Source organism: Priapulus caudatus, unplaced genomic scaffold (genome assembly GCF_000485595.1).
Source record: "Priapulus caudatus unplaced genomic scaffold, Priapulus_caudatus-5.0.1 Scaffold21, whole genome shotgun sequence".
Classification (NCBI taxonomy): Eukaryota; Metazoa; Priapulida; class Priapulimorpha; order Priapulimorphida; family Priapulidae; genus Priapulus; species Priapulus caudatus.
In genome coordinates, this window is record NW_014577082.1 from 482,238 (window position 1) to 494,574 (window position 12,337).

At 45.9% G+C, this 12,337-nt stretch overlaps 2 protein-coding genes across 2 annotated transcripts in view; one reads left to right on the forward strand and one right to left on the reverse strand.

Moving 5' to 3' along the window:
- Window positions 1-6: 6 nt before the first annotated feature.
- On the reverse strand, window positions 7-4,943 carry LOC106812906 (avidin-like). The gene is made up of 5 exons (XM_014816916.1): window positions 4,877-4,943; window positions 2,059-2,101; window positions 1,379-1,525; window positions 805-1,051; window positions 7-422 (listed from the first exon to the last, which is right to left on the reverse strand). Exons 3-5 carry the CDS (start codon window positions 1,455-1,457, stop codon window positions 251-253), a joined length of 498 nt encoding a protein of 165 aa, XP_014672402.1. The 5' UTR covers window positions 1,458-1,525; window positions 2,059-2,101; window positions 4,877-4,943; the 3' UTR covers window positions 7-250.
- Window positions 2,332-12,337, forward strand: part of LOC106812864 (protein numb-like) — a 26,008-nt gene continuing 16,002 nt past the window's right edge. The window contains exon 1 of the mRNA XM_014816876.1: window positions 2,332-2,392. The gene's annotated coding sequence lies outside the window, so the exon portion shown is untranslated. The remainder of the gene's footprint in view (window positions 2,393-12,337) is intronic.

Below are 12,337 nucleotides of genomic sequence, written 5' to 3' on the forward strand. Positions count from 1 at the left end.
TATTACGAGTAATGAGAACTGATGTATAAATTATCGAATTGTGACGTTAAAATAGTATTTCATAAAACACTTTTCTCGTACATTTATGCGAAAGTTACAGATTTTCGATTAATGTATTAACATATGTCCAGAGTTTATTATTGAATGGAATATTAATATCGTAACAGAAAAAACACAATTTGGAACCTTTGTGCGCTGGTTGTAGGTTGTCATCGACCAATATTATCACATACACAGTTGCTTATTGAAATTACGTACTGAATTGTCTACTGGTGAATAATGTTAGGATAGCAAAAGCACACAAAAGCACTATGAACGGTATGCGTTCCTGCGCTCCGTCGCGTCTTGGTGGCGTGTGTTGACCGAGGTTTGGTATGGGCTTGTTCTGACTCGTTAATCGAATGTAGAAATTATGCCCGATTCTGGGGAATAAGTAATGCATATAGCCGTTAAACTCTCAGCATAACGACTCAGATGTGATACACGATGTGTTAATTTATTCATCGGATCATCAGATATGCATACGTTCTTGTTGGGTGTATAGATAACAGCTAGGCGAATAACATGCATGCAGTGGCTCTATTACATTAATCCTCTATCGTGTCCGGTAGTTTTGGCGAACAACTGAATACAGCGTCCGGAAAAAATTGATACGTTAAAGTATTATTATTTAATAATTATATAAATATAATATTATTATCTAAGATTAATTATTAAATAATATTGCTACGCGATTGCTCTGATAACACTGTCCAGGATATGAAGTGCGAGGCAGCCTGCATGCAGGTGTGATTTTTCACTAACCTAGTTGCGCTCCACAGATTTTCCGGCGTCGTCATGCTGGTTAGCAGCCACGTGGTGACCATGTACTCATTGGCCAAGGTGTCGTTGTTGGCGAGAGCGCTGCTGCCAATGCATCCGCTACAGTGGACACATTGACCGCTCCAGGTTGTCGCCGACTCGCCGTTGCTCCACACGACGGTGAAGCCAAACGCTCCGACGTGGTTCCCTACGGCCGCCGCGGCGCCGTATATCAAAGAGTAGCCGGTTCCTACGTGTGTGAATATAAGGGTAGACGATCAACCGCTGAGATACAGATGCAAGACAGTTCATGAGTCGGCTGACATTCAGTGGCGAAATACGTGGAGACGTAAGAAGTCGATCGACCGCACCTTTCCAGTACCAAGGTTACCTGCGCCTGGAAAATTCGATCGCATCCCTCATGCATCGTACAACTGTTTAATGGAAACTATATAGCAGTTTAAACTCTCGAGTATTCACGCGAAGATGGCTAAACCGGGATCCAATTACGCGTTCAATTGTCTCTGAATCGCCTCCTGCATTCGCGATCGCCATTGCGTGTATAATTTATGTGTACCCGCTGCTCCACTTTCGACTTCCACTTCGGTAAGGTATTTTCCCACCAAGCTACCGTCGACTCCGTGACATATAATCATCTCAGATCCGTGCTGGTTGTACCACACTCCTGTCAGGTTTGCACAGAGCACGATATCTTCCTGTTGGCCTGCTCACGACGGGAATAATCCTTGTGATTATTACAGAAGGATAGCTGCGGGGACACAACAACTACGAAGACACGGCAACTTCGACAACACGACAACTACGGGGATATGGCAACTAAGTTGACACGGCAACTACAGAAACACGGCAAGTAAGGAGACACAACAACTACGAGTACACGGCAACTACGGAGACATGGCAACCTTGCTCACAGTATAGTTAGGGGGACCCGGCAACTGCGGGAACACGACAACTTCGGGGACACGGCAAATACGCGGTAATGGGAACTACGAAGACACGGCAACTACGGGGACAGGGTAACTATGGGGCACGGAAATTACGGGTACACGGCAACTACGGAGACACGGCAAGTAAATCTACAAACGATATATCGTCACCCGATAAAGTTTTTATATAGTAAGCATCTATATTAAATGGACGCGGCATGAATATTGAATATTACAGAATATACCATTTGTTTACGATGTAATAACAAAATTACGGTTAATAATTATTTATTTGTATATGGGTTCGTACCTGTTCTTGCACCACTGGTTATTATGTTGGAGGCGTCATCGCCCTGGTATCAATACAAATCTGAATGATTATTGTATTCGCCGAATTTTATTACGATGTTTTATAAATTGGGCACGGTACCATCGGACGCTTAGCGGCAGGTTACAATTGAGGATAGGGAAAAGTACGTCATTGGGGGTAACTGATGAGACCGGGTAACAAACAGAGCGAGGACGAGCAAAGGAATGAGGGAAAATGGTGCGAAGCAAAGAGGAATGCCGAGATAGGAAGATAAAACTAGGCCTACATCTACAAAAACAACTTATGCAGGCATGGAGGCAGAGAACTATCGTAGGTAAGATATATTTTATTGTATAATATCATATGGACAGTATATATCGAATTCACCCACACCCTAACGCCCGGATATCATGCCGTTTCCGTTGCTTGGTTCCGGATAATAAGTTGCGAAGTCGATAACTTGTGTCCGGGGGGGAACCCGATGCTAACTTCCCATCAATCGCCCGACTGGCCACCGTCGCTGCCACTAGCATAAAGCGAGTAGAGCGCTGACGATGATGGCAGGTGATATTCAAAGCCAAGCTCTGGAAACCGTTTGACATCGCGAAATTGTAGTATCACGTTGCAGATTTGATGCGTTAATTTGGTGTAAAATCAACGATACGATGTGATAATTTCTACTTGACCTATTTTTAAACTGTTTAATATATTATTAGTCCAGCAGATATATGTGCAATATATTGGCAGAATTGTGCTATTTTGGATATAAGCATGCAATTTGGCACACAGTTAGAACATGTCCTTGGAGAAATTTTTGGCTATAGGGGCATCGCAGATTTGTCCTACGATGACCTTGGCGGCCATTTTACAAAATGGCGGCAAAAAATAATTATTTCCACTTAAACGTTTACGTATATCACCCAAGAAGGAAGCAAAACACAGTCTATTGAATTTACTATCAGATATTATTCATGTGTGCGGTAGTATATATGGCATACAATGTTTTGTATTAACCCCTGCATGAGTCGGCTCACATTATGGCGGCCATCTTGGATTTTAAGATGGCCACAACGTAAAAACCTATAGTACCAATAGATATCGGTTTCCAATCCACTTAGGCTCTAAAACGTGATGCCTATTTCATATATATATATATATTTTTTTTTTTCATAGGAACAAAATGTATACAATATATACAATTTCTAAGTAGTCAAACAAACAATGTGAATTTAGAACAACAACATTTACTCTAAGGAATTGTATATATGCAGGATTATGGACCAGGCCTGTGTTAGCCTATAGTAATTAAGTTTACAGTAAGTAAATTTAACTTTAGTTTACAGTAAGTATACTGCATAAGAACTTATGGGTAATGTGTTTTTTCTGAAGTTACAATGAGTAAAATTATCTCATTCAATGAAAATCCAGAAACTTGCGCAGTTAGGCAACATTTGAACGCTAATATGCAGCATAATGCATGGCGGCCAACAATTTGAGCGAGTCGCCGCGATATAATGTGATAAATGTCTTTGAGCATTAAAAACATGGAAATAGAGCAATTGGTTATAGGGCATACCCTTAGAAACATTAGTTTTTTATTAGAAACATTCAGTTTATTATGGCAATTAAAAGGTAACAAAATTAAAGCTTATTTCATATTACATACATTGTATACATTTTGTTCTATATTACAAATGTATGCTCACTCGAATACAGCCAGTACCACAGCTTAATAATGGGGGGGGGGGTTCGTGTTTCAATTGTTGGGCAATTGCTCGGACAGGGCCGTGTACACGGAATGTATGTACCGGGGGGGTCTAACCGTAACCCAAAGTTGCGGGCGACGCGATAGGGGGGGTCTGGACTCCCTGGACCCCCCCCCCCTTACACGGCCCCTGCGCGGCGCGAAGCGACCAGGCGAAGGAGCAGCGACCGAGCGAGGGGAGGGTGTGGGAGGGGGGTGTCCACTGTTCACCCTCCCGCACAATGGAGATTTTGCAATTATTACACTAAAATGGAGCGACCTGAGGTGAAATTCTTAAAAATTAAAAAAAAATTTTGCTGGGGGGGGCTTGGGGGGGGGAGGGTTCGTTCGAACCCCCCGAACCCCCCCTGGCTACGGGCCTGTTATATATATGTATTAATAATAAATATTTAAAAAATGTATGTATAGACATCAAGTTTTAGAGCCTTAGTGAATTTTAAACCGAGATATTGGTATACTTATTGATTTTTAAGGTCATTTAAAAAATACAAGAAGGCCGCCATACTGTAAGCCGATTTAATTAAGGCCACTATATGACATATATTATACCGCACACGTGAATAATAGTTGATAATAAATTCACTAGTCTATGTTTTGCTTTCTTCTTGGGTGATATACGTAAACTTTTAAGTGGAAATGATCATTTTTGCCACCATTTTGTAAAATGGCCACCAAGGTCACTGTAGGACAAATCTGCGATGCCCCTATAGCCAAAAATATTTCTAAGGACATGTTCTAACTGTGTGCCAAATTGCATGCTTATATCCAAAAAAGCACAATTCTGCCAATATATCTGCTGGACTAATAATATATAATATGCGTTTTATCCAAAAAAGCAAAAAGTTTTCACATATATATCTGCCGGACTATATGGGATCGTTTGTTATTCTACTCCTGCTCTTATATACGTTATGCTGACCTAAATCTCAGCGATTTAATCCAGCTGTGACAAGCAAAACTATCAGGAGCTGTAAAAATATCGACGTCAAACGCACAAATAATAGTCCAACATATAATCCACGAGGAATGTAAAAAAATATTTATCATTGTTACCAAATAATGCCTCCAGTGTGACTCCACTTCTCTCCCTAAGAAGTATTGATGTGGTGGCGTCCAGGTCCGGAGTTAATATGCCATCTACCGCAGCTGGTTCTTACATGCACTCCGTAAACAACGAAAAATGGCGAATACTGTTTTTTAGTAATCTGATCATTGGGATCAAAAGGGCAATGATCAGTTATCAGTACAAAAAGATACCGTATTGATCTGCCAGTAACATATTATCAAGAGTACATAATGTGAGTGTTATGTACTCCGTTATGTCTACTTTTGATAATTGATATTATCCTACTACACGTTGGTTCATGCGTGGTTCCATGATTCCATACACTGTCATTGGTCGACGACCATTCGTTCTCACCAATAAAAGTCACCAAAAGCTATTAAAAAAATTCGACATTAAGGCTGCACACGAACGTCACGTAGAAAACTGGATAGATCGAAGCAAAAAAACAACAACTCTACGATAGGGGTACATGCATGGAAGGAAACGACAGAGTCTAGTTATTCAGACGATTGAATGATCGTTAATGTATATTGTGCGGTTTGTGGTCAAGGGGATTGATTATTACTCACATACGTCATGAAAATCCAATGAAACCCCAAATCCTCAAAAGGGCTATATCAGATATTCGGCGAAAACAATAATTTTCTGAAAACATACGCAAGCGAACGGGGGATATATCCTAGTTGTAAAGGACAAGTACGTGATACCTGTATCATGATATATGTGCGTTGATGGTGTTTTTCCGGTGTCAAGACAAATACCCCCCGGACAATCACCCCCCGGACAATTACCCCCGGACAATTACCACCCGGACAATTACCCCCCATGCCATTTACCCCCCCCACCTCCCCGGACCAAATTTCACCTCCCCACGACAATATTACCGTCGGCCATGGCCCCGACATTTACCCCCGGACATTTACCGGACCCGGACAATCACCCCCCCGAGACATTGTAACCCCCCGGAACAATCACCCCCCGGACATCATTACCCCCCGGCACATTTATCCCGCCCGAGACAATTACCCGACCCGACATACTTACCACCCCCGTACAATTACTCCCCGACATTAACCGCCCCGGACAATTACGCACCCCGACATTTACCCCCCGGGCAATATACCCACACCCCGGACGATTTTAAGCCCCCGGCAAATCACCCCCCCGACAATTACCCCCGGCACATTTATTCCCCCGACAATTACCCGCCCGACATTTACTCACGAATTGGTGTTTATTACTTCATTGTTGAAGCAGTGATACAGGCAGGAGTTCGAGGGAGGAGGGAGCAGGTGGTGGAGGAGGACGGGGAGAAGGTTAAGCAGAAGGTGGTGGAGAGGAGGCAGAGGAGTTGGAGGAGGAGGAGTGAGAGAGGTTGGAGGGCAGCGAGAAAGGAGAATGTGGGAAACGTGGTGCACGGAGCGAGGGAAGGCGAGAAGTGGAGAAGGAGGACGAGGGGGAGGAGAAGGTCAGAGGAGAAGAGGGAGGAGAGAGGGAGGAGGAGGATATGGAGAGGATAGGAAGGATGAGAAGAATGACAGGAGAGGAGGTGGAGACATGGAGAGAAGGTGGACTGACAGGAAGGAGGGGGAGTAATTGGAGGAGGAGGAGGAAGAAGAAGGTAGCGAGGTCCAGGTGGAAGAGCGAGGAGGAGAAGGTGGTGAGGAGAGAGAGTAATGGCAGGTAGGAGGAGAGGAAGGGAGGAAGGAGGAGGCACGGAAGACGTGAATGAGTAGAGAGGTAGAGCGCCTCCCTACTTGCCTCCCCTCCCCCACCTCTCTCCTACCATCCTCTCCTCTCCCTTCCTCCACCTCATCTCCTCCTCCTCCTCCCACCACCCCTCTCTCAGCTCCTCCCCTCCTATCTTCGCCACCTTCTCCCCACGTCCCCCTTCCTCTTCTCACATCTTCCCTCTCCCTCCTCCTCCAACTCACATCCTCCTCTCCTCTCCTTCTCCTCCTTCCCACCTCACCCCTCTCCTCCTCCTCCCCTCTGTCCTCCTCCTCACAACCCACAACCTTCTCCGCCCTCCCACCACCTGGCCTCCCCTCGCTAAACTCCTCCCCTTCTCACCTCCTCCACTAATCCGTCTTCTCCTCCTCCTCCTGGCCTCACTCCTCCCACCTCTTCTTCCTCCTCTTAATCCTCCCTCGGCTCGCCCTCCAACGCACCTTCTCCTCATCCTCTAAACCTTGCTCCTGGTCCTCTACACTCCTCCTTCCTCTCCTCCTCCTCCATCCATGCCTCTCCCCACCTCCTGGCGCTCCTCTACCTCTCCCCTGCCCCTCCACCCACCCTAACTCCCCACGTTCTCGCTCCTCCCCTCCTCCACCCGCTCCTGCTCCTCCTCCTCCTCCTCCTCCTCCACTTCCCTCCTCCTCTCCTCCTCCCCGTCCTCCTCACTCCTCTCCTCCACCTACTCCCCCTTCTCCTCCGTCCTCACAACGCTTCTACCCCCTCCATCAGTCCCGCCACAGATCACCCGCCCGCACACTTCTCACCACGTTTCCCCCTCCTGCCTCACCTTCATCCGTCATCCAAAAAAATTCACTCTTACCTCCTCTCCATCGGCTCTCCTCCCCCTCCTCCTCCTCGCACCTTCTCCCCCTCCTCTTCTTCAGTACTCCCAAACCTCTCGCGACTCGCACTGCCACACTCCAATACCCCACAGCACCGACGTTCTCCCCACCTCGTCCCACTCATTCCTCCTCCACGCAGCCTCTTCCCTCCTCCCTCAGACCCTCCTGCCTGTATAACTTTACAATGAATAATAAACACCAAAAAGTGACCAACACATAAGTCCGCGAGGGCCGAGCAGTCAATAAATCGTCCACGAACCTAAAATGTCCGGTGGGTTAAACTGATCCAGGGTAATTGTCCGAGGTAAATGCTTCCGGCGGGTCAACCGACACCAATTATGCGTCAGACGGGTAAATGTTCTGGGTAATTGTCGCGGAAGGGTAAAATGCCGGGGGTAATTGTTCGGCGGAGGTAAAATGCCGGGGCCAGCCCTAAGCACTCCAGGCGGGGATGTAATTGTCAACCGGAATCGAGTTGTCCGAATCGCGGGTCTGGGGGGCGGTGCTGCTCCTGGGCGGGACGGGAGCTGGGGCCGCAGTGGGGCGTGAAAACGCACGCAACCCGGCACCACACACACAGCAGCACCACACCACCACACAACCACAGCACGGGTGAATAGTCCCGGGGTAAAATGCCCGGGGGGTAAATGTCCAGGGGTAATTGTCCGCGGGTAAATGTCCCGGGGAATTGTCCGGGGGGTTAAATGTCCGGCGGGTAAATTGTCCGGGCGTAAATGTCCGGGTAATTGTCTCACGGGGGGTAAATGTCCGGGTAATTGTCCGCGGGTAAATTCCGGGGGGTAATTGTCGGGGGTAAAGGGCCATGGGGTAAAAATGGCAATGGGGGTAATGCTCCGGGGGGTAATTGTCCAGGGGTAGAATTGTGCCGAGGGACGGTAGATGTCCGGGGGATATGTCGCGAGGGGGGTGATTGTCCGGGTATATTGTCGCTAAGAACCCGTTTGTTCGCCGTTACTTCTCTGTCCGTGTTCCGTCCCCGTCACAGGCAACATCAGTCAGCAGCACACAGTAATAATGCGGAATCACTGATGCAAGCCGAGAGGCAACCAGACAGGGCGTGATGTTGTGCACACGCTACAGAGGAACATGGGAACGCGGGGTAAGAAATACAAGTATGAAACAAACAAAAAAATGTGAATGCATAATAAAAAGAAAGAACACAGAGAGAGAAATAACCGAGATAGCGGAAAGAGAGCGCGTCGTGAGCGAGAGAAAAGAGATAAGAAAGAGAGAGAGAAAGATGAGAAGAGAGGGAGAGAGAGAGATGAGAGAAGAGAAAGTGAGAATAATACCGGGGCGCGGGCGAGCGCAGTTTACTCGAAGTAAGACGTCATTATGGCAAATGTGTTAATCGACTGCAACTGGAAGTAAATAGCAGCGGAATGTATGAAGCAGCAATATAATAGAATTGCATGTAAACGTCGCCAAAACACAATGTGAAATCAAAAAAGAAAAATACAATGCTTTTCACGAGTTCGTCAGTAACCAATGTCTAAATTACAATTCAATGTATGTCAGCTGCAATGCCAAAAGTATATACACATGGGCAGGTCCATTAACAATTTAAGTTATAATATTAAAACATTCGTATCACGCACAGAATATAATTTGGTTATAACTTGCATTATATCAAGGAGCATAAAGGAATTATTATTGGTGCCCATAACTATGCATCTAGCCAGCGCACCGCACTGCTCGCGCCTTGAAACTGACGCTCCTAAAGTGAGCATCGCGACGCAGGCGCCTCCTTGTTTTCAAGATAGCACACAGCACATTAGCAAATATGCACGCAGTATCTTACTGCCGAGCAGTCCAAAAGTACGACGCTGCTACCTCTATTAATTAAATCGTTAACGCCGAACTTCACATGATCCCAGACACATCGGATATTTACAATATATTAATAATGAAATCATATAGTTAATATATTTTAGACAGTACACGAGCTCATCACAGTTCCACTCACCGATTAGAACGTAACCTTTTACAGTGACTCTTAATTAATTAGGCAGACTATTATAATACTCAAGAGTTAATAAAGAACAAAAATGTTATTATTTACTCCTGATAAACGTTATATAATAATTATGATTTCACTGTAGAATGTATACGCTACGGTGAGTAAAATATATTTATTCTATAGCACACGTTAATTAATTGACCATTTTTTAATCATTTGAAACTAAAATTATAAGGCTGGAATCAAGAGAAAAAAAGCATGTTATGCATCTTATATGAACGAATTCACGGCGTACTCGATCTACAACAAACAGCAGTCCAATTGCGATAACATGAGTGACCAGACTACGTATTATCATCATCTGCGCACCCCATAAGAAATGATCGACGTCACTCCTGGCGGCAGCGACACGCCACCATAACGGTAGTGTGCCTCGTGCTTAGCCGCGTGCGTCCACGCTACTTACAGTATCACTTGAATTAGTAATGTTCTTACCGAATAGCGCGCGGCCGCGTCCAAGTTCCCCATCATGCTTTCCCGAAAATAAGTGACTACATCTAACCCGAAGTCCATACGTGAAATTCACAACACCAACTCCGCAAACAATTGTGGCAAGTGCGCACAAAGATATTCACAACCTTATCTATCTCCTCTCTTCTCAGCTCACCACGCAGTCATAGTGCGCGGGCACGCCCGCAGAACCGTTACATCACTTCTGAGAGGAGCTATCTCGTTCGACAAGTTGACGTTCGTGTTAACTTTGCCACATAAGACGTATCTATGGATAGCAGCAGTTAATAATCTGCATTCCGATCGCGAAAAGCCGAAAAATAAATATTGCAACCCCGGAAATTAGCGCGTCGACGCACTAGAAGAGGCCCTGACACGCGTCAGCGCGACATACCCCGGTACCTGCCAAATACTCAGTACATCCGTATCTGAGGAACGTATTAACCGGGCTTCCGCCGCATCTCCATGCCCGTCATGTTTCCTGCCTTGCGCGTGCATGTGATAACTGACTAGCGTTTCAAGCAAGATATCCTTCCTCCTTCGTCGTTGCGGCGATCACATCGGCTAACCTGTCTCGAAAGTTTTCGCCTTGTTCCTGTCCCTGTGTGTTCTTGCATACTGTTCGCACGTTCACGTGCAACGGTAGAAACGAAAGTCAGCATGGTCTGTTGGCATACAGAGCCAATATTCCTTATCGTATCCACACTACTCCTCCGCCTCCGCATATCCTGTCACCAAATCACGTTCCGATACTGATAAATCGATGATTTCCGCAAAGATTCCGTACCTCCAGCCCGACCTCTTCGCCTACTACGCCCGAGTAGCATGAGCCGTTTAATTGCCGCGTGCCCCCCGTACAGGTAAGGCGATGTAGTGGTTGGAGTGCGTAAACGTTCGTCTGTATTGTAGCCGGTACAGCACAGCACGTTTACGAGAGTTTCAACTCGTCTGAGTGCTGCAGCACTGTTACATCCTCGAGCCTCACAGCCGTGTTTGACGCCACATTCTGGCTCGCTTCGCGCGAGAAAAAATACATATACCCTATCATATTATCTTCACTCCTTTCTCGCCTTCCACCATTCATCCGTCGAGTATTGACTTTGTCGATGAGATCTGTCCGATCTGTGCAGTTTGTTTCGCATGCACGTGTGTGCGTTGTGTGTGAAATTGGAAGACAACGAAAAGGTCTGCGTTTTTGGCTTCCAGCTTTCGTTGAGGTCAGGAAACTTGCTATGGTATCCTGGCGTGAATACATGCACTTCCAAAGATCAGCAGCTAAAGACACCCACAGCACCGATGGCCTTTTCTTTTCAAAGGTAACGCGCATCGCATACAATCCGTACACCATGTACAGTGTACTTCGGTGTATGTATGTCATGCCCGCGCACAACCGCTGATTAGCTGATATGATCACGTTTGACTAGAAGAAAGAGAATACATGGAATAAAAGCTAAGCGACTAAGGGCTAAGCCTAAAGGTTGTGGTCTGGGCGGTCCGTGTTTATAGTTCTGTTTACCCTGCAATTGGGTAATCTGCACGCGTTCACTTTACCCTGTTGATTGTTTTGTTCAAATTGGTGCTGAGTATCGCACATATAATATATGTAAGTACAGTGCAACCAGTATACAATGGAGGTTTGTGTCAAGGTCACCTGTAGACTATAATAATATCGTTTATCCATGTCATATCATCTTTATCCTTGGCGAAGCCCCATTACATAGGAATCGTCTACTCATTCATAACTGTATACGCTACGAACTTATCAGCATGGCATTATAAATGCAAATTATTAAATCAATGCTCACTCAAAGCAAGTGAATGAACCATCACTTGCATTACCGGCACTTATTATTTGGCATGGTTAGGTGCACAAAAAGAGCGTAAATATCCATAGTAAATCCCGTTAACCGCCATATAAAGTATCTGTGTTTTATATCGTGTACTGCCAGGGCGGAAGCAGGTATTTGCTATCCAAGGGGGGGGGGTGGTCTAACGCATGAAACCTCCCAAAACACTTGCGAGCGACTTTAGCGAAAGGGGGGTCTGGGGTCCAGAATATTTTTTTAAATAAGGAACCACCCCCTAATGCGTTTCTAATTAACCCCCTGACCTCCTCCCCCCTGTACCAACGCCCCGGGTAGCGGTACACTCAAAGAGCACTGATACTGTTATGTTGGGAGTAGCCCGACCAGGCGTCGACGGAGTGTCTAATACGGGTATTCTATACCCTAGCCAATACCGTTCATTGGAGCTAAGTGTTGGGAGTGATTTTCCGATCGAAAATTTCAATCTACCCGCAACGTAAGAGTACCACGCACACACTGACATACGACGCACACACCAGCTATGTAAATACGTTAGAAATCGCCATATGCCTA